We start from the raw sequence: 26,677 nt of genomic DNA on the forward strand, positions 1-26,677 counted from the left end.
GTCCGCCCCTGTTTATAGGTTTTTACCCATTTTTACCCCCTTTCATTGAAAACTGAATAAAGTCGCCTATGAACACATCACAGCAGCTTTAAAATCTTTACTCTGGCTTCCAGTCAGTCACAGAATAGATTTTAAAAGCCTGCTGATGGTTTACAATCTGTGATCTGTTCAGAGAATATAAAGCCAGCAGAGCTCTTAGATCCAAGGACTCAGGTCAGCTGGTCCAGTCCAGAGTCCAGACTAAACATGGAGAAGCAGCATTTAGCTGTTATGCTGCAAACAAGTGGAACAAACTGCCAGTGGAGATTAAACTTTCACCAAATGGAGACATTTTTAAATCCAGGTTAAAGACATTTCTGTTCTCATGTGTCTATGCATGAAATCTGCACGATATCTTTGAACTTATCTGGACTGTTGCTTGTGTTTAAATTCATTTAAATTATTTTATTTGTTTATCTTTATATTCTTTTATGTATTTTTAATGCTTCTTCCACTCCCTGCTGACGTTATGTCTCGCGTGAGGTAGCCTCCTGTTGACGGAAGAGCTCTGATTGAGAGCAGGTGCTGGCGTGATTAAATTCATTCTGGACTCTCTATCCGACCACATGAAGACCTCGGGACACTTCGGTTTGGCTTTAGGGACCCTCTACTCACTACCACGTAAGTGTTATGTTGTTTGGAGCTGTAGAAGAGGTATAAAAATAGCGTTTTGTAGCGGCGAGATGATATGCCCTCATGACTTCCAGGCTAACGACTTTTGGCTAAAAACGGTCATATCGAAATTCTCAAAACACATCCGAATGACATGATTTTGATGTCAACTCAACGTATGTACTCCCAACATCCCGTAAATTGATCTAAAGTGCATTTTACTCCGGATTATCCCTTTAAACGGCGCGGGCTGATATGAAAGTTATCTCTACGAGACGAACAAACTGCAGTTTCAGCTGTTAGACCTCGACAGAAGTAAAAAACTGATGCGTTGAACTATGTCGGGTTCTCCAAAATCTGACATTTTCAGCTCGAGTCCGTTCTTGGAAAGGCTTTAAGAACACCGAGAAACTGATCATGAGCGTTCAAGGAAAGAGAGTAATCTCCTGATTTCAAGAAAACGATCAGAAAAAAGTTTATACGCACCACGTCCGCTCTGGGCTTCCGTACAGATGAGGAACTAAGACTTACAATTAAACCTCTGAATGCTTTCTTCTCATTGATGCGGTACAGGCCTTCGGTGGAGGTGATTTTAATGTGTCGAATGTCCATGTTGAATCTGGAGGGATTTCAATAGAAGACATAGAACATCACAGATTAATTTAAACAGATGGGAATGAGAAAAACCTTAATAATCTGTGTGCAAGGAAAAAAGCTTTTTAAAACTGAACAAAACTAATTCACAAATGACAAAGTAAAGACAAAGAGAGTTCAATCGAATTTTTAAAACCAAAATCTAACAGAAAAGGAGGAAGAACTTCCTGTCATGTTCAGCTTTTTTGGTTTTAAGATGAAAAAAATCCAAAATAAAGTGTTTAAAAAAAAAAAAGATTAGACACACTAAAGAGAAAGTTTGCAGTTTACGTTCACACGGAATCCACAGAGACTGAATCATAAACTGAATGCACACTCTCACAAATAAAAACCCAGATTATTTCACTTCTGCAAAGGAGAACTGTTTTTGAATGACAATGATTTACAGACATCACAGCTTTGTCATAAGAAACGTATTTCCCTGCTTGTGAGAGGAAGTGATTTGTGAGCTCAGAGCCACCGCAGACGTGTTAAAAGTTCACTAAAATGCGTTGAGCAGTTTACTTTTAAATGAAAATAAAGCCGTAGGAACTCAGTAAATTTCTTAGGTGCTCATCAGAGACATCATGGTGTAACTTTAGAGTAAAAAGCCAAACAGTTTAAGCCAATAAAAAAACGTCACAATAGAAAAACTTTGTAGAAAGTACGATGTTCTTAAGTTAACTTAATTAACTTAATGACCTATAGTTAAGCATAGTTAGAAATAGAAAAATACTTTATTCATCCCCCAATGGGGGAAATTCTAATTAGTCAAGTAGCTAAAAATTTTTTATTAATATTTACCATGATTGTATATTAACAACAACAACAATAATAATATACATTCTAATAAAAATACTACTACTAACTAATGATAATAATAAATGACTAAATAAATAATAAAAAAAAAAAAAATCAATCAATCAATTTGAGAAGAACTCAGCGGTTAAAAAGCCTTACGGCTGTGGGAACAAAGGATATTTTATATAGTTCACTATAGTTGTAGTACACGGCAAGTTTCATGAAAACTACAAACTTCTCCCGCAGTAGTGGTGTGTTTAACGGCCCCTTTTTGAATAAACTATAAGATTTAGCTCATTTTGTCCCAATAAGCACAGAAGTGACATGCTTACATGTATATTACTCGTCCACTGACTTTAGTAAACCTGCTCTACAAATCATACTTGGGGAACTTGCATTTGAGAAAATGAACTTGAAGCAGATTCAGAGGTTAAAACTGGCCATAACATCCAGAATGAATGTACAGAGAAAGACATTTTCTAATGTGAAATGTTTTATACGGATGGAGTGGGCTGCAACAAAGTGTTATTTTCATGATGGAATTAACAGTTTGTGGATTAACTGATTAAACATTGATTTTAATTAAATTATGACAGAGAAAAACAAGTTTTTAAATGAAGAACTGTTACAGTTTTGGCAAATCTTTGCTGCTATTGTTACTCAATGATTATTTCATTGACTTTATCCAAGTGTGAAGCAGATGAGGTGGATTTAGCATGAATTTTATTCACTTTATTGTTTCTTTAAGACAGTTTATTCTGAAAATACTATTGAGAAAACATGCGAGTTCAAAATTATTACAAATTGAAATTTCTTTCTGACCAAATTAAGCTCAGTTACCCGCTGGTTAAATAACTTAGCATAAAGTTTGGCTCTTGAGAAACTGACCTATATTGTTAGAAAGAGTGCTTCTGAATTTTATGATATTTGGAGATATTTCTGGAACTGTTGAGGGAGGGAGGATGAGATAATGAAAATGATTTAGTTTGTTGTTGGGAGTGCAAGCTGTAACCTACATTTTGAATACTTTTTTTTATTCATTATTATTATTATTTATATATGTGTTTATTTACTTATTTATTTTTATTATTTTCATTATTTCATATTCATTGCACAGTAATTTGCTGACTAATTACTGTGGTTTATTCTATCTTTTTTAATAATTTAATTGTTATTGTCTTTACTGCCATATGTTTTGGATGTTTAAATTGTTGTTATATTAACATGAAAAACCAATAAATATATGTTTAAAAGAAATTAAATAAAGCTCAGTTCACCCAATCACTGCAGGCGGCCATGTTCAATCAGCAGAGGAAAGAAAAATAAAACGAAGAAGTCTCACTTGATGCTGACTGCAAACTCTCCACCATCTTTCTGCCGAACCAGGAAGGTTCCATCAGACCGGGAAATCAACAGGTTTTTGGCGGCGGTGCGGTCCATGTTTCCAGCAAACCTTGAGTCAAAGTGAGAGCCACAATATTATTCTTCTATTCATGTTTTGAAAGACGAAATCCCACAAGTAAGGCTGGGCAATGATTAAAAATGTTTAATCTAATTAATCACATGATTTCCCTGATTAATCACGATTAATCACATTTGTACGCAGAATCCAAAAATGAATCCAAAAGTAGTGTATAGCCTTTAGCATTTAGCTTTATTTTAAATGTGCTGCCATATGAATGAAAGTGCCATAACATTTGTTGTGCAAACACACTTTTAACATCAGCATCTTTCTGTAGTTTTTATGTAGAAGCCTCGCTCCACTGTCTGTTTCCTTGAATGACTTGCTGCTATCAGTTGTGTGTTTTGCCTTTAAGTGATATTTTAGACTGGAACTACTACGCTGAGAAGACAATTCAACTTGGCAGTGTTTACAGATGACTTTGGTTCTGTCGACTCCGCCGTCTGGAAGAACTTGCACGATAAAATATTTATCAGCGTTAAATAATTAGCGAGTTAACGCGATACTTATTTATTTATTTTTTTTTGGCATTTCTTAGTGTAGAGAGACAGGAAGCAGGGGGCAGAGAGAGGGGGAACGACATGCAGCAAAGGGCCGTCCGATGTGGGTTTCGAACCGGGGCCAGCTGCAGCATTTAGCGTTTAGTTTTATTTTAAATGTGCTCTTGTGCATGGGGCGCCTGCTGTACCCACTACGCCACAGACCGCCCCGAGTTAATGCGATAATAACGAGTTAACTCGCCCAGCCCTACCTACAAGGTTTCATATTCTTTTAATAAAAGAAATATGAAAAAAAAAAAGAAAAGAAATGGCATTCATCAGTAAGATTTCGTCCTTGGTCATGAAAGCGCACCCAGCGGTTTTGTCTCTACAACATCACTCGATCAGTTCAGGTCAGCATCAAACTTCAGATAAACAACACCGTGTTTTTTCACTGTGCAGTTTCCTATTACTTCATTTCCTGACTTTAACACAATCTTTACACCTTTTCAGCTTTCAGTATTATTCTCTGTGGTACTCCTATTTCACCATTCATGGGCAGCACATAAAAACAATTAATAAACGTCTTGAAACGGTTTAAAATGCAGCTTTATGCATGGAGACATCGAGCAGTGCTTTTTTTTTTAAGTACAGTATTTGACATTATCAAGTTTGTGCATGTTTGTTTTTGACTTTAATTTAACTTTAATTACTTTAGACATTATCAGAGCAGAATCACTGTACAGCATGTGACTCATAAATAAGGATTATTTATGAAACAGTGGAAATGGTGCAAGATGCTATATTCCATTAGTCCCACAGTTTGACCGTAGCTACTTTAAAAACTCCAGCACTTTCTTAGTATCTGCTTCTGTTTTTCTGGCTATGATTAGCTTGATTTCTGTCAGCTCTGCGTTGTTTCCCAGTGAATTCTGCTTGTTGAGCTAGTGATTCAACCCAGTTCCTGTTCATACTCACCAGTTGAAGCTAGACAGGTCTGGGGTCGGCCTCTGCAAAGGGGTTAGATCACATAGATGTCATATGGTGGTTATGGTGGTCACGATTACTCATTTCATAATACTGCTAATGCTCGTTTCAGTCTTGCAAATGGAAGCCGGCAGGTTCGAGCTGACAAATATGAGAAATAAACCTAAAAAAAAACAAACGCTTAAGGTGCTGTTTCATAGCTAACGTTCATATCATAGCGGATCGTACTCACAGAAATGTAGGGCTGGACTTTTTGGCAGGGGAACCATCCCATTTGACCTTCAGTCAGATTTCTTCCCTGAGTGACACACAACACCACACAGGTTGGACCAGGCACACATCACAGCATTAAAAGAATAAATCATAAAGCAAAATAACCATCAGTCGGTTACTTATATATCAAATCAAATTAAATCAAATTTATTTGTAGCACATTTCATGTACAGAACAATTCAAAGTACTTTACATAAAATAAAAGCATAAATACATAAAAGAATATAAAGAGAAACAATTAAAATCATTTTAATGAATTTAAACACAAGCAACAGTCCAGATAAGTTCAAATATATCGTGCAGATTTCATGCATAGACACATGAGAACAGAAATGTTTTTAACCTGGATTTAAAAATGTCTCCATTTGGTGAAAGTTTAATCTCCACTGGCAGTTTGTTCCACTTGATTGCAGCATAACAGCTAAATGCTGCTTCTCCATGTTTAGTCTGGACTCTGGACTGGACCAGCTGACCTGAGTCCTTGGATCTAAGAGCTCTGCTGGCTTTATATTCTCTGAACAGATCACAGATGTAAACCATCAGCAGGCTTTTAAAATCTATTCTGTGACTGACTGGAAGCCAGAGTAAAGATTTTAAAGCTGCTGTGATGTGTTCAGTCCGGGTTAAAACTCCAGCAGCAGCGTTCTGGATGAGCTGCAGATGTTTAATGCTCTTTTTGGGAAGTCCAGTTAAAAGAGGAAACCTTTAATTCTGTTGATGTATACAAACTCTGCAGTGAAACTAATTAAGTGAGGTGATTTTGCAAAGCTTAAAACAACTATGTGACATCAAAAGATGATTTATGGGTCATAAGCAAATGAGAGGTTGTTAAAATTCTGTAACGGTTTTAGAAATACCAAGAAGATAGAGATTAAAAACCAGATAAAGTAATCTTAATCATTTTGGCCTTGTGTGATTAAAAACTTGACATTTTAAATATATATATATATGTGAAGCTGTCTGTACTTTACTTATCTTGAATTCCAGTCCCATTGAATATCAGTTTGCAGAGAGAGACGTAAATAAGATTTATTCTCATTTTAGTTTACAAAAGAAGAGTTAAATGTCTTGCAGCTTGTAGTTGGTGGCTGGTTATAACAATAATTATTATTAATATCAATAAATGTGGGACACAGTTCAGTGTTTACTTCTGCTATTTTTTGTGAATGAAACTTTATGAAAACAGTGCTGTCAGTGAAATACTGATTATCTTCTAATACTCATTTAGAGCGACTCAAATGGCATTTACACGGTTCTCTGACCCTTCACTCATAACTTGGTTGAAGCGCCTCGGGCAGACTCAAAGTGTTTTTGGGAAGGATCCAACGCATTTGGCACAACTTTCCTCTGGAAATGTTCCTCATCTGTCAAGATAAAACCATTTAATGTAAACCTTTGCCCCACCCTGAGCATTCTGGAGAAGGTTCTCAGCTATTCCTCCCTCCATCCTCCCTCATCTGAGTTTCAGAAAAACCTCCCCACAGCATGACGCTGTGTACCATCCCCATGCAGACGGCAGGGATGGTATCAGAGAGGTTATACTCAGCGCCAGCTTTCCTTCACATGCGCTCTCTGCAGTGGTTGCCAGACTGTTTAACCAGATTAAAGCATTCAGCTGGTCATGGTCAGAGTAAATCAGACGCCTTTTGGAAATGGAATGGCTTCTGTCTGACCACTCTACTAAAAAGGCCTGATGTGTTGAAGAATGGTTGATCCTCTGTAAGATTCTCCAATCTCCTCAAAGGAACTCTGACTGATTGGTTCAAAACTTCTTCCATTTGAGAATGATTAAGATCATCATGCTTTTGGGCTCTGTTACAGCCACCTTATTTTTTGGTTTGAGTGTGGACAGCTCTCTGTCTCGGGCTGTGTTCGAAACCGCATACTTCTCCTACTTCTCCTACTAACTTTAACTGAGTAAGTGAGAAGTTCCCGGATGCATACTAGATTCTCTGAAATGTTGGGTATGCATCATGAGGTTACTACTCATACTCAAACTACCCAAGATGCAACGTAACGTGACGTCGCCGATCGTCATTTCCTGTCAAAACGGCAGTTTCAGGTTTTATGTACATTGGAAACCATTGCTTGCTTATTTAGATAGGTTGCCGGCTCAGGAGGTAGCGGGATGAAGCCCCACTCTGTGTTTATATAGGAGATCTTCCCCTCATGGCAGCAGTGACAGTTGGTTTGTCCCGGTGATGGGGGAGTAAGCAGCCAATAATACTCACGTTGTATATGTAAAGATCAGTATTAGCACGTTGTACCATTTATTTAGTCGTTTGTATTTGTTTACGTAATTATTATTAGTATTATTTCTATGTATTTTTATTATTATTATTATTATTATTATTATTACTACGTATTGTTATTATTATTATAGTATTTGTCTACCTCCTTTTTTATTTTTTATTTATTTTAATTATCCTTAGCGCTCTTAATTGTTGTTGTTTTTGTCTTTATTTAGCTATTTACTTATCTGTGAAATCTTACAACATGTAAAAGACCTAGGGGAGGGGAGGGTGGGTTGTACACAAGTTCTTATGTTGTTTGGGAAAAGAAAAAAAGAAAATTACTAGTATTCCTTGTATACACTTCATATGTTTGTCTTGCATTTGATAAATAAATAAAAACAAAACAAAACAAAACAAAAAAACCCCCGGCAGTTTCAAGCTAGCTACAACGATGGTAGGTTCACTTCCTGTTTTCAAAACAAAAGCACCAATTGTATGGTAACGGCTTTCCCTATGATAAAAGGCAACGGGTATTTTATTTTGTGAAAATAACCGGAAGTGCGTTGCTCACTGCGGCTAGCTTTAGTAGCGCCGAATTCGGGGGAACAAAATTGTACATCGCCGGTATTTTAGTATTACGGTAGTATTACATACTGCATACTGCATACTACATAATTCCATACTGCATACTCATCGATCAGACAGTATGCAGAGCGTTTACCCACAATGCATTTCGCTCCTGCCCGAGCCGAAATCAGCCGGCCTGAAGCTGATTTCTCTTAAGCTCTAAACTCTGTAAACTTTAGCAACATTTGAAACATTTTCAGGCCAGAAAGTAGTCGTTTAGATCCCCAACGTGTTGAAAATCTGACAAAATACCGGCTGTTTACAATTTTGTTCCCACGAATTCAGCGCTACTAAAGCTAGCCGCAGTGATTAACGCACTTCCGGTTATTTTCACAAAATAAAATACCCGTTGCCTTTTATCATAGGGAAAGCCATTACGATACAATTGGTGCTTTTGTTTTGAAAACAGGAAGTGAACCTACTCTCGTTGTAGCTAGCTTGAAACTGCCGTTTTGACAGGAAATGACGATCGGCGACGTCACGTTACGTTGCATCTTGGGTAGTTTGAGTATGAGTAGTAACCTCATGATGCATACCCAACATTTCGGAGAATCTAGTATGCATCCGGGGAAAAAGTCAGTATGAGTAGTAGGAGAAGTATGCGGTTTCAAACACAGCCATACTGTATGCTTTGCTGTGACAAATAATCTTTCATTTGGCAGCTGTTGAAAGGTCAATGTTAACTGATAGGTCAGTTTAACATGAATATTTTAACTTATACTAATATTAAGGTTATATTAACATATTTTCACCATCAGTGTAACAGTTAGCAAGTGTACCGAATAGCAGCAACATGCCACCTTAGCAGCGAAGTGGAACTCTGAATTAAAAGGATCCAGATGAATTAGAAATTAGACCTGAGAGGGAGGAAGTGGAAGATGGACTACGAGGTAACAGAAGACCAAATCTAACACGAACATCTCACACCAACTCGTCGAGTAGAGGAAATAAGACTTGAGAACTGATGTGTGAGCCACCCTAAGCTTTCTGAATATGCGAATGTATTTGTGTGGATTTGATTTTTTACCTCCCACCAGGCAAGGTCAACATCAGCCCGGGTCAGCTCGATGATGTCACCTTTGCAGAGCTGCAGAGGCTGGCCAAAGCCCACAGGAGGCGGAGGCAAGCCATAATATTCCTGGCACACCTCCATCTTAGGAAATCCTGAAAGCGGTGCATAAAGAAAAGGAGGAGAGGTGGTAAAATTCGAAAAGAGATATCTAATGCTGGAAAAAACAATGCACTATTCCATATGCAGGAAGTTGTTTTGGGGAATAAACGCAAGTGTATGGTTTACTCATATCCAGAGTATCTTACCAACGCCGGGTTGTCCAGAGGACATGTGTGTTTTTTTCTAAAGGAGCAAAGAAAAACAGTTTGAACTGTTTAGAACTTTTCTGTTTAGGACTTTAAATGTGAACTTCAACCACAATGCTGTTGATAAATGTAGTCTTACCTTCTTCAAAGTGCCAGAGTGATCTGCAATTTTAAAAGGGCAATACATTAAACAACGCAAATCAGAAGAAGTGATTGAGCACACACGATTGTGTGTATACAGACCTGAGTTTCGTCCGCAGATTGGGACTCTGCCTAAACACTCTTTATGTGCGGCCATTTTACAGCGAGTGCACCGATAGCCCTGGAAAAATGTCCCTCTGTAGTCGACATGGAGATATGTTACCTCAGTGGGCAACTTTAATAATAATAATAATAATAATAATAGAAAAAAGGATCTATGGTGAGACGAACGCACCTTAACAACATGGAGCACGCCCTGCAGGAGGTGGTTTCCTCAAAGCAGTGCATCTGAAAGTCGTGGTTGTTTGCATTGGAGTTCTCCGGGCACATGTTTGACCTGCAGACATACAGTGGAGCTGTTCTGAGAAAAACTGGAGGAACCAAGCAACCAAACAGCTGGATTTCAAGGACAAGGGTAATCTGACTTTGGTCAAAGTAAGTGAGATACTAAGTAAGTGCTTGACTGGAAGTGAACTGGATTTATTCTCTTGTTCTTTTTATAGAGAGGTCCAGTTGCCAACTGTTTAAGCTCCAGGATTGTGTGTTATCTAGATGACTGAGGATCTAGAGTTGCCTACATTTTGTACATGTGTTAATTTGGTATTAGTTTGAGAAAGCACAAAACCAGTTTCCGTGCCGCCTTTTTTTTGTTGTTAAAACAACTGGCAAGCTTGGATTTTCCAAACAATAAAATGCATCGGACAACATGATATATTTCATTTTCTGACCATCGAAAGAGCCAAAAAAGTTGAAATATTGATGCTTTAAAAAAAAAAAAAAAAAAAGTAAATCAGGACAACATGCAGTGAATCATTTGCATTTTCGGATATCTAGCATGAGCCACTTGATCAAGTTGCATATATATTCTTGGACAGAGGTGGGTAGTAACGAGTTACATTTACTTGAGTAAGTTTTTGAAAACATTATACTTCTAGGAGTAGTTTTAAATCCCTATACTTTTTACTATTCCTTGAGTAGATGTGTGCAGCAGAAACTGTCCTCTTACTCCGCTACATTAGGCTACAATGAGCTGGTTACTTCTCTTCTTACCTCTTTGGTATTCTACGCCTCATTATTTTTATCCCCCCGCGTACGCCTCATTTTAATGTTTTATTCTGACAGAGAGAGAGACTTCCACCAAAGGCTCTACCACCTGACTGTGTTCCACCAATCAGACGCAGCCGTGCAGTCTGGTCACGTGACCGTACTCAGTCTCAGCGGCGGGACGGGTTAGCTTTAGCATTAGCAGTCGTAGCAAACAAACAAAGAAACAGATGAAAAATGTCAGAACCAACGGTGGGAAATGAAGACGCAGACGAGGCCTCATACTGAAAGCATGTTTACCTTACAAAGAGTGAGAAACAGCAGCTACATTATGTGTCTTCTGTGTCAACCAAAACAAACACACATTTCAGCAGAAACTCAACATCTAACTTGAGGAAACATGTAGCGCTTAGTTTCCTAAACTCGTTTTTCCCCCCATGGATAGGTGAATGTTTGTTTTTTAGGTTACATATGGGTTACATATGTTTTAAACATTTCCTAAGTCTCTTTTATTTTTTATTGAAGTTCTTGAATTTACCTGGATTATTTTAATTTAAGCTATTTTGTAATTAATTCATTTTAATTTATTTTATCAATTGGATGAACTCTAATTGGCCTAAAGATGATTATTTAGTATTTTTGTCTGTCTGATTGAATGCTTGTGTTAACAAATAAATCAGACGTTACTCAACAGTTACTCAGTACTTGAGTAGTTTTTTCACCGAGCACTTTTTTACTCTTACTCAAGTAATTATTTGGATGACTACTTTTTACTTTTACTTGAGTCATGTTATTCTGAAGTAACAGCACTTTTACTTGAGTAAAATTTTTGGCTACTCTACCCACCTCTGGTCTTGGTTTTCAACAACTTCTGAGAGAAAATATATCCGGCTGTTCTGCTGTCAGACTGCTTTTATCAGCCACTTCCTTACTGTGATGTTTGCTAGTCCAGTGTTGGTGTGTGTTTGTTCATGTGCATGTGTGGTGACTTACAAAGCCATTTCAAACTGCTCCAGCCATTTCTTCTTCAGTTCTCTGGTTTTGAAGTAGAAATCATAGCCACACCCACCATAGCAGTCCAGCAAGAGGAACAAATAGGACCACTGTTCACACACACAAACACACTGTCAGTCTTACGTATGCGCTGTGGATGGAGCACAACTGGTGGCTTGTGTAGGTGTAGAAGACCTTTTTACTGTCCTTCTCCCCAGTAACTTCATCTCGTATCTGGTAGTGATGTAGTTCAATGATCTCCTTTAGATCAAAAGTCTCCCCACTCTTCTTCTTACAGATAACCACAGCTTTATCGAACAGAAATGCATACCTGACAGAGAGGCAAACACAGAGTCAAACAACAGTGTGTAAAGCAACAAAAACCGGACAGACATAACACATACCTGTCCTGCTTAGATTTCTTCTCTGTGCTGCTGATTTTTAGCTCTCCATCGATCTTGGGGCGACCATAGAGAGCCAGAGACTGAGTCTGAGGAAAAGAGGCGATCCAAAACAGCATAAACCAAAAAAAGAGCCAAAGAGTAAGCCATCAAGAGTGAAAACTGCAATCTCACCAAGTTTTCTATGGACATCTGAAAGGTGGTAATTTGTTTAATGATCTCATTGTCTCGTTTGACTTCATTCACACACTGTGCCAGATCCTGGGAACACACAAAGATGGATGATTAGATGTACAAACGTAAGGTTACTGATTAACAAACAAATCCCACCCACTCACTCTCATGGCATCCAGGGCCATTCGGAGATTGTCCTTGTCTGTGGGGTCAGTGGTGTGTTTCACCAGCTCCTGCAATCACAGTCAAACCGCATCACATTGTTGACGCAGTTCAAACTACCCAGTTAGTGATGATCTGGAGTTTTCATGTAATGTAAAGGTGCACATACCTGCAACAGCAGGTGGTACTTCAGGACTCTCTGCATGGGAACCATGAGTAAATCTCTGAGAGAAAAACGCCCACTGTTTGCTCTTTTTGAACACTCCTGAGTGAGAAGGAAGGAAGTCAACAAATGTTGTAAAGCGCAGATGTTTTCCCCTTGAGTGCATTATTGAAAAAAAACAATATTTCCTTTGTAAAGCTGTCAAGACAGTTACACTCCAAAGATTCATGTTGTTTGTCTTGATACTACAAACTTTAAACCACAGAGTAGAGGACTTGATATTAACCGTGTAGCCCGACAAAAATAAGGGGAAGAAACTAGATTATTAGGCCAGGTTAGACGTTGCTGAAGCACATTATGAGCTGTCTAATGTCGTGGGAAAACCATGAAAGGAAGTTTTATACCAATAAAGGGTAAACTAATTTAGGGTTGTGGTTGATCTGTGTCTCTGTGCACATTTTATGTTCCTTTTGTTTTGTGTCCTCTTTTGTGCTGAATAGGGCTTATTTCTATTGTGTCTGATCTATGTTCACTTAGCATCTCATAATGGTCATTATGGGTCTCACGAGGTATTTATCAGTTTGTGTCTTGTATTGCTAAATTTGTGTCTCATACAGTATTATTGACTTTGTGCCTCTTAGTGGCTATTTTGTGTCAAATTCTATTGCTCTTAAATCTAATCGTGATCATTAATGTCAAATTTTAGGCCCCATTTTGCTTCTAATTTTGATACTTTGTCCTACATATTGTCAATTTTTTTCTCATCTTTTGGAGAATCTTCCTGGTTATGTTTACTATATGCGTCTTTGGTTGTTATTTGTGATTCCATTTCTTTTATGTAAATGTAAATGTAATTTATTTCTACAGCCCTTTACAGACAATCCTTACGGTGTACCAAAGTGCTTTACAGCAGTAATAAATAAAGAGAAGAATAAGTAAAAACAAATAAAAACAATAAAAGAAGACAAAGCAGTCGCCTTCAGCTGGTGCAGAACGCTGCTGCCCGTCTTTAACCAACACCAACAGACGTGTGCACATCACTCCTGTTCTTAACTCCCTCCATCGGCTTCCTGTCCTTTATAGAACTGATTTTAAACTTTTAATGTTTGTTTTTAAAGCTCTTAACGGCCTCGCCCCGTCGTATTTATCTGAGCTTTTAACAGTCCTGGTAGAGCTCTGAGGTCCACAGATCAGTTTCTGCTGGAAGTGCCCAGGTCAGAATACAAACCCTGGGGTGAGCGAGCCTTTTCCCAAAGCTGCCCCCAGGCTCTGGAATAAGCCCCCCGTCCAGCTGCGTCTTATTTCTGACCTGGGCCTCTTCACATCTGGGCTAAAAACCTACTTATTTAGGATGGCTTTAATACCCAGCAGTATGATGACACTTTTATCTTATTTTATCTTATTAGATTTTGTTGTATTTTATTGCTTTCACTGTTCTTTTATTGTTTTTATTTGTTTTTCCCTCTTCTTCTCTTTATTTATTACCTGCTGTAAAGCACTTTGGTACACCGTAAGGATTGTCTGTAAAGGGCTGTAGAAATAAAGTACATTTACATTACAATTTCCCTGAATCCTACTTCTTTTTAAAATTGCTTATTTATACCAAAACAGAGCCTTTCCAAAGGATAACTTCCCCTCAGTTAACAAAAACTGCTCATCCAGCACATTCGACAAAAACATTTTTTTCTCTCTTCCTGGTTTGTTTCTACTGGTTGACGTTCTCACCTCCAGTTTCATCCTGACGTCCTCTCTGGAATTTGAAATCTTGTCCAGGTGTTTTGCTGCTGCTTCCACCTGACTGCAGTAATGACCGTACAGTAGCAGCCTGCGGAAACATGAAACATATATCACATATTCGTGGTGTTACTGGTCAGCAGACACAGTTGGGTGTGCTGCGTACCTCTCCTTGTAGTTCACAAACACCTGGTGGAGATTCTTGGCTCCGTAACTTAAGATGGAGCTCCGAACTTCGTCCAACAAGCCTCGATGGGTGATCGCCAACTCCTACAAACACACGAAGAAAATACGTAAAGAATGCTTTAAGGTGAAGACGAACCTGTACACACAACAGCTGTGTGGATAACCTCCTCTTTTACCTTAATGTTGATGAAGATACTTTCAATGTCCTGAGCCTGCAGAAACTTTTCAAGAGGCTTCATAAAGTGCTGAATGAAAGAAAAAAGGTAGCTGTTAGGAAACCTCTACATTCAGTGCAGTCATGAGTGTTAACGGTTGTCTGTATATGTGTATATAATACAAATATATTAGGGCTGGGCGAGTTAACTCGTTATTATCGCGTTAACTTGTTTATTATTTAACGCCGATAAATATTTTATCGCGCATTAACGCAGGTTTTATTATTGTAAAAGTCTGTTGAATGCATCACATTCACACAGTTACAGCAAACACCACCAAGCATGGAGTAATAAAATAAAGATAAACTAGCAGCTAACATCACCGCTACAGGTGTGAAGCTCACGGAGCTAACCGGCGCTACTTCCTGTTTTACTTGTTTCAACATAAAAGCACGTATTTCAAAATAAATTTTAAAAAAAACTCCTGCATTTACAGCCAAGTTGAATTGTCTTCTCAGCGTAGTAGTTCCAGTCTAAAATATCACTTAAAGGCAAAACACACAACTGATAGCAGCAAGTCATTCAAGGAAACAGACAGTGGAGCGAGGCTTCTACATAAAAACTACAGAAAGATGCTGATGTTAAAAGTGTGTTTGCACAACAAATGTTATGGCACTTTCATTCATATGGCAGCACATTTAAAATTAAACTAAATGCTAAAAGCTATACGCTACTTTTGAATTCATTTTTTTGGATTCTGCGTACAAATGCGATTAATCAGGGAAATCATGTGATTAATTAGATTAAACATTTTAATCGTTGCCCAGCCCTAATAAATATATAATGTGTATATAGATAAATACATACAGACTGTGACATAAACAACACACATTCCTTAAGTACATGTGGAAGAAAAACTAGGCAAACTACCTCAAGGTGTTGAACAAGGCAAGAAAATACTGTATCTGTGACTAGATGGAAACACTTTGCCTCCATTGAAGGGAGAGGGTTTGAATTCCAAGGATAGTTTGAGCTCACTTCACTACTCTGGCTCTTTAAAGTTCCAACAGTTCCTCCAAACTGATGCTTGCAATTTTACTGCACATTTTCACAACATTGTGACTTTGTGTTCACACCTGTAAGATAGATTCCAGGGTATCGCTGTATTTCTCTTCTGTCTGTCGGATTTCCTGCAGGCAGCACTCTCGCTTGTCGACCCCAGTTTTCTGCTGCTGCACGAAGACAAACAAACAAAATTTCAGATGAACCCGGATGCATTCTGGTGAGTAACTTTTTTTTCTTCCTCTTCTTCTCCTTCTTTTTAAACTATAAAGTAACTTTTAAGTTATATCTATTAATAATACATTTGTTTTCATTTGTAGCCTGGTGGCAGGACACTCACTGCCTCTCACACAGAGGTGGGTATTAACGAGTTACATTTACTGGATTAAGTTTTTGAAAACATTATACTTCTGGGAGTAGTTTTAAATCTCTATACTTTTTACTTTTACTTGAGTAGATGTGTGCAGCAGAAGCTGTCCTCTTACTCCGCTACATTAGGCTACAATGAGCTGGTTACTTTTCTTCTTACCTCTTTGGTATTCTACGCCTCATTATTTTTATCCCCCCGCGTACGCCTCATTTTAATGTTTTATTCTGACAGAGAGAGAGACTTCCGCCAAAGGCTCTACCACCTGACTGTGTTCCACCAATCAGACGCAGCCGTGCAGTCTGGTCACGTGACCATACTCAATCTTAGCGGCGGGACGGATTAGCTTTAGCATTAGCAGTCGTAGCAAACAAAGAAAGAAACAGATGAAAAATGTCAGAACCAACGGTGGGAAATGAAGACGCAGACGAGGCCTCATACTGAAAGCATGTTTACCTTACAAAGAGGGAGAAACAGCAGCTACATTATGTGTCTTCTGTGTCAACCAAAACAAACGCACATTTCAGCAGAAACTCAACATCTAACTTGAGGAAACATGTAGCGCTAAGTTTCCTAAACTCGTTTTTCCCCCATGGATAGGTGAATGTTTGTTTTTTAGGTTACATATGGGTTACGTATGTTTTAAACATTTCCTAAGTCTCTTTTATATTTTATTGAAGTTCTTGAATTTACCTGGATTATTTTAATTTAAGATATTTTGTAATTAATTAATTCATTTGAATTTATTTTATCAATTGGATGAACTCTAATTTGCCTAAAGATGATTATTTAGTATTTTTATCTGTCTGATTGAATGCTTGTGTTAACAAATAAATCAGACGTTACTCAACAGTTACTCAGTACTTGAGTAGTTTTTTTCACCAAGCACTTTTTTACTCTTACTCAAGTAATTATTTGGATGACTACTTTTTACTTTTACTTGAGTCATATAATTCTGAAGTAACAGTACTTTTACTTGAGTACAATTTTTGGCTACTCCACCCACCTCTGCTCTCACACTTCTCCACATTTTTGACCATAAAAGTTATTGTTTGTCTTCTCTTGTTTTTGAAGAAATTAGTCCCATTTTGTTTCGCAGACCCAGAAGGGGCGCAGGCCTAAAGTATCGGTCCCACTGATGGATAATTATCTCACTAAATAAAAACATCACAGGCCCACTTCAGTCCTTCCACTCAGTTCTGACGATTTTCAGGTGAAGTTGGCAAAACACATTTTTGTCCCCGATCAACAGAACGTTGCAAAAACGTTGCAAGCTAACCCAAGATTAATAACCAGACAGGAAAGAGGAAGCTGGAGAGAGGATTTGTGCAACATAATCTCATGAAAATATTAAAGACTCAAGGCTTTTATACGTTTTCAACTAAATTTCAAATCTTAACCAAACCATTCAGCACATATCTCAGTAACTTAAAACTGACCTACGAGCATTTTCAATTACACGTATAGCTATATTCTTCCAAGAATATTTTTGACAATCGTATGATCATCTTGTTTGAAATTTGAAACTTTTCCAAAGCTTCAAAAAGATTCAGTTTATATCATGACTCTTTTTTTTACAAATGTTCCATGTGAACCACTCACAGTTTCAGGCTGTTCGTCTGTCCTCATCAAGTCTTCATAGATCTCATCTCCTTCGTTCTCCTCATCGTCCACAAAGTCGTACAAGTCATCGTCTTCATCCACCGTGTCACTGACAGACATAACAAGCACAAAGTTGTTCATCATAATCTTTGTTTGCCTACCAGTGTTCATAAAGAACATACATTTAGAATAATAATAATACAGAGTGACTGGGTGAGGAGAGATTGTTTAATAATTAAACACGGTGACATCTAGGAAAAAAATTAAAGTTATTTAGAGAGACTCAAAATCACAGACCTTCTTTTTTTTCCACATCTTTACATAATTTTACATTGTAGTAGACAATAGAAGTTATTCAAAAAATTAAAGCACTTCTTAGAATTGGTGCTTTTTCTCTACTCAATAAGAAAACTAAGTAGATTATTTTGAATTTAATGGGAGTAGTAAAGGGTGCAATTCCATTTCATATGATTTTAAGATACGAGACAAAATTTTTTAATCAATGACTAAATATTTTTTCCCCCTTTTTAATGCATAAAACATGAAAATTCAAAATGAAAGCATTTCACTCTCCCCAGTAGCTCATGTTGTATTTCTTTATGTTTGCCCGAATCACCCGAAACTCGGAAGGGCTTAATATTTAGGTATTGCAAAGAGAAAGCAAACCTAAAGGAAATATGCTTAAACACATGTTCCAGTTTGGTTTGAAATAGCCTCAGTGTGGCTGTTCAGACACGAATTGTGGGTGAACCGATTACAATTTAACAGCTTTAATATGCGTGTTCGCACCTGGCAATGAACTTATGTCATTTACAAAAAACATGTAACTTTTTTAAAACTAATTTTCCATTTTCCTTAAGGCTTCAGTTGTAGGAATACTTAGAAGAAAGCTTACTCTATCTGGTCAGACAGGCCGCTGTAGATCTCATCATCAGCATCACATCCTTCCAAAGGAAAAGGCCTGAAGAAAAGAGGTACATCAACATAAGCAAGTGCATCATCGTGTAAGAGATATAATCCAATATATGACAAAGTGGCAATAGAGTAAGATGTTAAGATGAATTATATAAGGGAGGTTTGTTTGTAAAGGTTGTACAATAATAATCAATTAAGATGCACTTATATCCGTTTATATATCAATTATATTCAAGGTGTAATGCATTAATATCTGAATTATAGAGGCAATAATAATAATAAAACTCACTGAAATCCTCTTTGTACAGCAATGGGTGAATGAGACAAGATGGACAACGTGTTTATGACCTGTCACACACAAAAAAGCATAACAATTTGATTAATTATAGTTCCAGAAAGAGAGAGAGAGAGACAGACTGATAGACAAACAAAGAGTTGTTTCATTCCGCTTCAGCCTCTGCAGAGTTGTATTGGGGCTATCAGTGAGAGATGGTTTATCACAGATTCAGAATTCAGTTTTTGGACTGTGGGAAGAAGCTGGAGTAAAGCCACCCGGGCAGAGGGAAAAGATGAAGACTCAGCCTAACAGAGGGAGGCAGATCCCACAAGTTCTTTATATTCTTTTATGTATTTTTAATGCTTCTTCCACTCCCTGCTGCAATGCTTTTATTTTATGTAAGGCACTTTGAATTGTTTTGTACATGAAATGTGCTACACAAATACATTTGATTTGATTTAAAGTCTAAAAGAGTTTTAGAAAAAAAAGAAATAAAAGGTAATTCTGATTCATGGTCTTATCTAAACAATAAAGCATATTAAATACAATGACTTGGCTTAATACTAGGGCTGTAAAACGATTCAAATGTTTAATCTAATTAATCACATGATTTCCCTGATTAATCGCGATTAATCGCATTTGTACGTCGCAAAATCCAAAAATAAATCCAAAAGTAGTGTATAGCTTTTAGCATTTAGTTTTATTTTAAATGTGCTGCCATATGAATGAAAGTGCCATAACATTTGTTGTGCAAACACACTTTTAACATCAGCATCTTTCTGTAGTTTTTATGTAGCAGCCTCGCTCCACTGTCTGTTTCCTTGAATGACTTGCTGCTATCAGTTGTGTGTTTTGCCTTTAAGTGATATTTTAGACTGGAACTACTACGCTGAGAAGACAATTCAACTTGGCTGTAAATGCAGGAGTTGTTTTTATTTTTTATTTTGAAATACGTGCTTTTATGTTGAAACAAGTAAAACAGGAAGTAGCGCCGGTTAGCTCCGTGAGCTTCACACCTGTAGCGGTGATGTTAGCTGCTAGTTTATCTTTATTTTATTACTCCATGCTTGGTGGTGTTTGCTGTAACTGTGTGAATGTGATGCATTCAACAGACTTTTACAATAATAAAACCTGCGTTAATGCGCCATAAAATATTTATCGCCGTTAAATAATTAACGAGTTAACGCGATAATAACAAGTTAACTCGCCCAGACCTACTTAATACATAAACTGAACTCCTCTATTACAGTGAGTGCTGGTATTTCATATCTTTTAAAAACACGCAGACCTCATATAGAAAGGTCCAAGCTAACATTCAAACTGGGAACCTTGTTGCTTTGAGACGACCATGCTAACTACCACACCCCCCGCAGCCCAAAAGAGAGCTGTTTCACACTTCATAATAACACTGAATGATTCACTGTTGTCTTAATCTTAAGAGCTGTATCATGATGAGTGATCGTAGATCACTAAATTTATGAACAACATATGTTTAAGGTTTCTGCTCATCTCTTTTTTTTCAAATATTCTCTCAGATTTATATTTCTAAGAAAATGAATTTGGGATGTTTTACCACACATTTGGAACTCTGTGCTTTCCCTGTCAGAAACAAGATTTCACCCCTTTTCTAACAGAAACGTGTCACCCAACAACGGCGCAGTGGTTCTTCTATTTCAGCGCCATAAAAAAAAAAGTTACCTCCTGAGACATTTCTGCTAAAATGAAAGAGACTGACTGTGCATCTAAAGTGAGAGTTTGGCTCTCAGTCAGCACTTTTAAACTCTGACGTCTGCTCTCGTTCATGATTTTTTTTAAAAAGGAGAAAGAAGTTACAAGAACTGAAAGTTTTAAGAAGAAGTTTCAGAAGAAAACGTTTGAATGAACCAATTTATACCCCTCTGCTCACTTTCAAACCATGACTTCCTCAGTGGGACTTAGGGACGGTAGACTTACAGTATTCACTTTCAGAGTGAGGATTACAGGGGAATACAACACCAGCTGGTTATAAACCAAAGTCATTTAACAATTCATCAATTTACATGTTTATTGTTGTTACACTTCTACTCTTAATTAACGACTTTGAATCCAGGATTGTTCCTTGTGTGATAATACAGTGGAAACCGCTTATAGTGATCACGTTGGTCCAGAGCCAATTTGAACACTATAAGCGGTTGATTACTAAAACCGAATTTGTATTACAGGTATTTCACTTATTTTTTTATGCAAAATATTATCTAAATGCCATTTGTATCGTTTTTCAATGAGAAAAATTAAATGAAACGGATAGTTTCAGCATTTACTGAATTTTATTATCATGCAAGTTTAATTACAGTATGATTCTGTCCTAAGCCTTTTGATCTATATAAGCGGTTGATTATTAAATCTGTGACCACTATAAGCGGTTTCCACTGTACTGCTTTGCATTATGCAAATTATAGACCACATCTGTTCTGTTTGGCTGAGTAGAAGCAGCAAAGTAGGAGCTGAGAGACGGTAACAGACTGTAAACTAAAAGAAAGTTTAAAGACCCCACGGTAATGATTTCACCCCCCATTGACTCATATTGTTCTTGGAGACACAGCTTCCTCATTGCACGTACAGTCAAACAAATACTCCCGTTTTATTCACTTTGAACTGCTGCATGGCTCAGAAAGTGAAAGAGAGCTGTGAGTTTCTGAAGTCACGCCATCGCTCAGTTGATACAAATTAGAAAATCACCATGGTACTTCCTGTTAGGGCTATGTGGGTGTCTGCAAGCTGCAGTAACTACACCGAACTCCGTTCAAGCCTTTGGCTTCGGCTGCAGTAACTAAGCTATGAGAGCATGTTTCTCTTTTTAACCATAATTATCAAATTTCGGGGGGGTTAAAGTTCTCGATTTGGTACAAAGTACGTGTTATATTTCTGCTCATTTAGATTTGATGCAAGCAACATATCTTAAAAGAGTTTAGTCATATTTACTAGAGTGTTGCAACATCTCTACTTTTGATGAATGAGGAGACAAAGTTGCACAGGTTTTTGAAGAAAAATGGTGCAGTGTAGCATCCACACTCATGTATGTTGTTCAGAATTAACAGTGCTTTCACTAAGCCATCTATATGCACTTCCATTCCATCACAGATGCCAGGCTTTGAACTGTGTGCTGAACACAAGCAGGGCGGGCCCTTTCCCCTTTAGCCTGGAGGACACATGGAGAATTCTTTGTTTTTAACAGCCTTGATTTAACAAAACTTGAGAGTTTTCTGGACAACTTGAAACTGTCCATTAAAACCATTTCTCAATCTCTAAAAAGAAAAACCCAAAGACATGAAAATTTTGAGAAGTGAAACCTCCAGCTTTTATTCTTAATTACTGACTATGCCCTCGCCATTAGAAAAAAATCATCTAAATAGTGTGTCTTTAAAATGTTGATGTTAGTTGCTTCAGGCTTAAAAGGTAAAAACGACTCATGTGCTGCTCCAGGTCACAAAGGTTTGAGTGAGCTCAGGCCAAGCGGAGGCAGCAGGGTTTCTGGATGCTGTTGATAACATTTTTTTCTCTTTTCATGGTAGACTTTTAACTTGCATTTGTTGACATACAACCAGAGGTGGGTAATAACGAGTTACATTTACTTGAGTAAGTTTTTGAGAACATTATATTTCTAGGAGTAGTTTTAAATCCCTATACTTTTTACTTTTCCTTGAGTAGATGTGTGCAGCAGAAACTGTCCTCTTACTCCGCTACATTAGGCTACAATGAGCTGGTTACTTTTCTTCTTACCTCTTTGGTATTCTACGCCTCATTATTTTTATCCCCCCGCGTACGCCTCATTTTAATGTTTTATTCTGACAGAGAGAGAGACTTCCGCCAAAGGCTCTACCACCTGACTGTGTTCCACCAATCAGACGCAGCCGTGCAGTCTGGTCACGTGACCATACTCAGTCTCAGCGGCGGGACGGGTTAGCTTTAGCATTAGCAGTCGTAGCAAACAAACAAAGAAACAGATGAAAAATGTCAGAACCAACGGTGGGAAATGAAGACGCAGACGAGGCCTCATACTGAAAGCATGTTTACCTTATAAAGAGTGAGAAACAGCAGCTACATTATGTGTCTTCTGTGGCAACCAAAACAAACGCACATTTCAGCAGAAACTCAACATCTAACTTGAGGAAACATGTAGCGCTAAGTTTCCTAAACTCGTTTTTCCCCCCATGGATAGGTGAATGTTTGTTTTTTAGGTTACATATGGGTTACATATGTTTTAAACATTTCCTAAGTCTCTTTTATTCTTTATTGAAGTTCTTGAATTTACCTGGATTATTTTAATTTAAGCTATTTTGTAATTAATTAATTCATTTGAATTTATTTTATCAATTGGATGAACTCTAATTTGCCTAAAGATGATTATTTAGTATTTTTGTCTGTCTGATTGAATGCTTGTGTTAACAAATAAATCAGACGTTACTCAACAGTTGAGTAGTTTTTTCACCAAGCACTTTTTTACTCTTACTCAAGTAATTATTTGGATGAGTACTTTTTACTTTTACTTGAGCCATATTATTCTAAAGTAACAGTACTTTCACTTGAGTACAATGTTTGGCTGCTCTACCCACCTCTGCATACCACCAAACTGTTCACTGACAAGAGGTTTCAGAAGTGTTTCAGAGCCACAAAATCACGTCAGTTTTTAATGCAGTTCTCCCAAAAGGCCAACACATCACAGCCATTGTTGGTTTTCAGCCTCATCCTTTCGGTACAGAAATGTGTCTATTTTTTTTCAGAATATTATATATTGGCAACACATTCTCATTCCCAACTAATTACATACTGCCGCTTGGTCAAGAGTCTTTCATGTCAGCTCTGCAGCTGCACATTTTCAGTTATTCTTCTACGGTGGTAAAGTGATGCACTGGGTTGTCAGCAATTAACTCAAACAGATGGGGAAATACACTCAAATCCCATGCATGACAATACTGTTTGAGTTCAAGCTTGTTTCATCTTCATTCTGACTCCTAGCCTTTATTTACTGCCTTCACTTTGACTTTTGTGGTGACCATATTACAGTACTACTTTGTTACACATAGGCTCGTTCGACATCGTTCAAAGAAATAGCAAAAGCTTGTGAAATCCTACACGCTTCCCTCTCTAATCAAAGCCGACATGCCGGGCCTCTCTGGCAGTATTTCCAGGGATTTAGCAAATTAGAACAGGTTGGTACCATAGATGATAGAATGTTCAAACTCTTTGCCATTTTATGGTATAGAAATATTATCTTAAAATTGTTGAACTATTTGCCCTGGCAATTTTTTACAATAGTTAACCCGTCCCCATCTTTAATCCTAAAAGACGCCCTGTTTTGTTTTTTTCTATAGATAGATAGATTTATTAAAGACTCGTAGTCCAGATCACATAGAAAAACAATCAATGATAAAAGAAGAAAAAAAGAAGAAAAGTACATAAAAAAAGAACATTCTTAAAATAATAATAATAAACACTCCTAAACTTTTAGGAGGCAATCATACCAATGTTTCCAATATACAGATGTATATCTTACTGCACTACATTTAATGTTAGTCAACAGTAGGATAATTCTATTATTAGACTAATTTAGCATATAAATTTATACATAAGCTTCCTTAAAACATTCATCAAACAGCTGACATTCGCAGACACAAACAGTTCACTGGCACTGCTCCATCTGGGCTTCTTTAACTAAAGTCCTAATGCATCATTATAAGCCACCTTCCATCTCTGAAGGCTGGCTTTTTATACATCCAGTTATGCTCCTGATCTGTTGTCAGTTCACCTAATTAGTTGTTAGTTTTTTCTAAGCACTACAAGACTTCTTTTCTTGTTTCTCCGGTTTTTATCTACATTTTAGTTTCCCAGCTTTTCTACGGAGGCAGTGTTAAAGTGTGTCAAAGTTTTTTTTCACTTTAGATATGCGGATTCTTCTTCCACATTAAATCAGAACGAGAGCGTCTGATTGGTACTAAATTTACAGCATGATGAAGACCCAAAACGTACAGTCTGAACACTGGGACACGGACAGAGAGACAGGTGAGTTGGTACCTTTCCAAAGTCTCGCACATCGAACAGTTCAAAGGCTTCAAACAGGTCACTCTTTTTGAGATGAAACCTCTCGAGACAAACTCCCAGGAACGTCCGGATATTCTTCAGGCACAGAAACTAAAAACAGATGACAAAACAAAGATTACTTTAGCATTTCAATTAGCATTCTATTCATTCCTTTTTCACAAATTTGCTCTGGTATGCCTTATTCTTATGTCTTTTATCCTGATGGGGAAAACCTCCCAAGATGGCCATTTGTTAAGCAGTTTAACAGAATAAAAGATATATAATTAACAACAATATTAACAATCCAATAAACTTTTTAGCTTACTGTCTCGTTGCAATCTATTACAAACGATTTTGCTGTTTATTTTGCTTGATTTCAACACATGTATTAATGTATATGTATATGTATATGTATTAAGTAGGTCTTGGTGAGTTAACTCGTTATTATCGCGTTAACTTGTTAATTATTTAACGCCGATAAATTTTTTATCACGCATTAACGCAGGTTTTATTGTTGTAAAAGTCTGTTGAATGCATCACATTCACACAGTTACAGCAAACACCACGAAGCATGGAGTAATAAAATAAAGATAAACTAGCAGCTAACATCACCGCTACAGGTGTGAAGCTAACGGAGCTAACCGGCGCTACTTCCTGTTTTACTTGTTTCAACATAAAAGCACGTATTTCAAAATAAAAAATAAAAAAAACTCCTGCATTTACAGCCAGGTTGAATTGTCTTCTCAGCGTAGTAGTTCCAGTCTAAAATATCACTTAAAGGCAAAACACACAACTGATAGCAGCAAGTCATTCAAGGAAACAGACAGTGGAGCGAGGCTTCTACATAAAAACTACAGAAAGATGCTGATGTTAAAAGTGTGTTTGCACAACAAATGTTATGGCACTTTCATTCATATGGCAGCACATTTAAAATAAAACTAAATGCTAAAAGCTATACACTACTTTTGGATTCATTTTTGGATTTTTTGCGTACAAATGCGATTTATTGTGATTAATCAGGGAAATCATGCGATTAATTAGATTAAACATTTGAATCGTTGCCCAGCCCTATTATTAAGCCAAGTCATTGTATTTAATATGCTTTATTGTTTAGATAAAATGAATGAATGCTATTATGTTTTGAAGTGTCAGCCAGAAAAACGTGAGGACATCATTCAGGGCTCTGAGAACGATTGATCAACATTACTTATGTCACGAGATGTCACCCTGTTTAATGAAGACAATCTGAGACTACTGCAGTGTTCATAAATAATAATCAATTGATTGAGGAGTCCAAAAAAAAAGGTAAAATATTATAAAGAGCAAATAGCACACAGAGAAGAATGCACAAAACTTTACCGCTGAAATGTAGCATGACAAACAAAAACAAGATATATGTGATAGACGAGTAAAGCAAACACATTAAACCCATAAGCTAAGGACAGACACTGTTGCACATAGTGAGATGAAAGAGTTGTTCAAATGATCGGAAATGTTGGAACTGCAGTTTGACAATCGTAAAGATAGATACCTCAAATGTATCTCACTCTGTACCAACTGAACTGACCACGAACATTTACGGCAACACAGAAATAAGGACACGGCCGATGATAAAATAGGCTGTCTGAAGGGTTTAATTTTAAAGCTAAAAATGTAACCGCACAGAGCAGAATGTGACTGACACGGCAGTTCGACATTTACCGCTTTACATAACTTCCTG

General features: G+C 37.3%; 1 protein-coding gene across 4 annotated transcripts in view; it reads right to left on the minus strand.

Moving 5' to 3' along the window:
- Positions 1 to 26,677, minus strand: part of vav1 (vav guanine nucleotide exchange factor 1) — a 30,704-nt gene that overhangs the window by 1,613 nt on the left and 2,414 nt on the right. For 2 of the 4 annotated variants that reach the window (XM_075462526.1, XM_075462529.1), the window contains exons 4-26: positions 24,952 to 25,068; positions 18,913 to 18,971; positions 18,604 to 18,669; positions 17,709 to 17,817; positions 15,814 to 15,909; positions 14,699 to 14,767; positions 14,503 to 14,606; positions 14,328 to 14,427; positions 12,609 to 12,704; positions 12,442 to 12,510; positions 12,278 to 12,364; positions 12,107 to 12,192; positions 11,898 to 12,033; positions 11,703 to 11,812; positions 9,901 to 10,002; positions 9,708 to 9,802; positions 9,604 to 9,626; positions 9,465 to 9,501; positions 9,175 to 9,311; positions 5,246 to 5,311; positions 5,005 to 5,036; positions 3,428 to 3,538; positions 1,183 to 1,270 (exon numbers count right to left, since the gene is read on the minus strand). In XM_075462526.1, coding sequence (XP_075318641.1) covers positions 1,183 to 1,270; positions 3,428 to 3,538; positions 5,005 to 5,036; positions 5,246 to 5,311; positions 9,175 to 9,311; positions 9,465 to 9,501; positions 9,604 to 9,626; positions 9,708 to 9,802; positions 9,901 to 10,002; positions 11,703 to 11,812; positions 11,898 to 12,033; positions 12,107 to 12,192; positions 12,278 to 12,364; positions 12,442 to 12,510; positions 12,609 to 12,704; positions 14,328 to 14,427; positions 14,503 to 14,606; positions 14,699 to 14,767; positions 15,814 to 15,909; positions 17,709 to 17,817; positions 18,604 to 18,669; positions 18,913 to 18,971; positions 24,952 to 25,068 — 1,995 coding nt within the window. The remainder of the gene's footprint in view (positions 1 to 1,182; positions 1,271 to 3,427; positions 3,539 to 5,004; positions 5,037 to 5,245; positions 5,312 to 9,174; positions 9,312 to 9,464; positions 9,502 to 9,603; positions 9,627 to 9,707; positions 9,803 to 9,900; positions 10,003 to 11,702; positions 11,813 to 11,897; positions 12,034 to 12,106; positions 12,193 to 12,277; positions 12,365 to 12,441; positions 12,511 to 12,608; positions 12,705 to 14,327; positions 14,428 to 14,502; positions 14,607 to 14,698; positions 14,768 to 15,813; positions 15,910 to 17,708; positions 17,818 to 18,603; positions 18,670 to 18,912; positions 18,972 to 24,951; positions 25,069 to 26,677) is intronic. The other 2 variants (XM_075462527.1, XM_075462528.1) reach the window with 2 other exon arrangements.

This window comes from Odontesthes bonariensis, chromosome 4 (assembly GCF_027942865.1).
Source record: "Odontesthes bonariensis isolate fOdoBon6 chromosome 4, fOdoBon6.hap1, whole genome shotgun sequence".
Lineage (NCBI taxonomy): Eukaryota > Metazoa > Chordata > Actinopteri > Atheriniformes > Atherinopsidae > Odontesthes > Odontesthes bonariensis.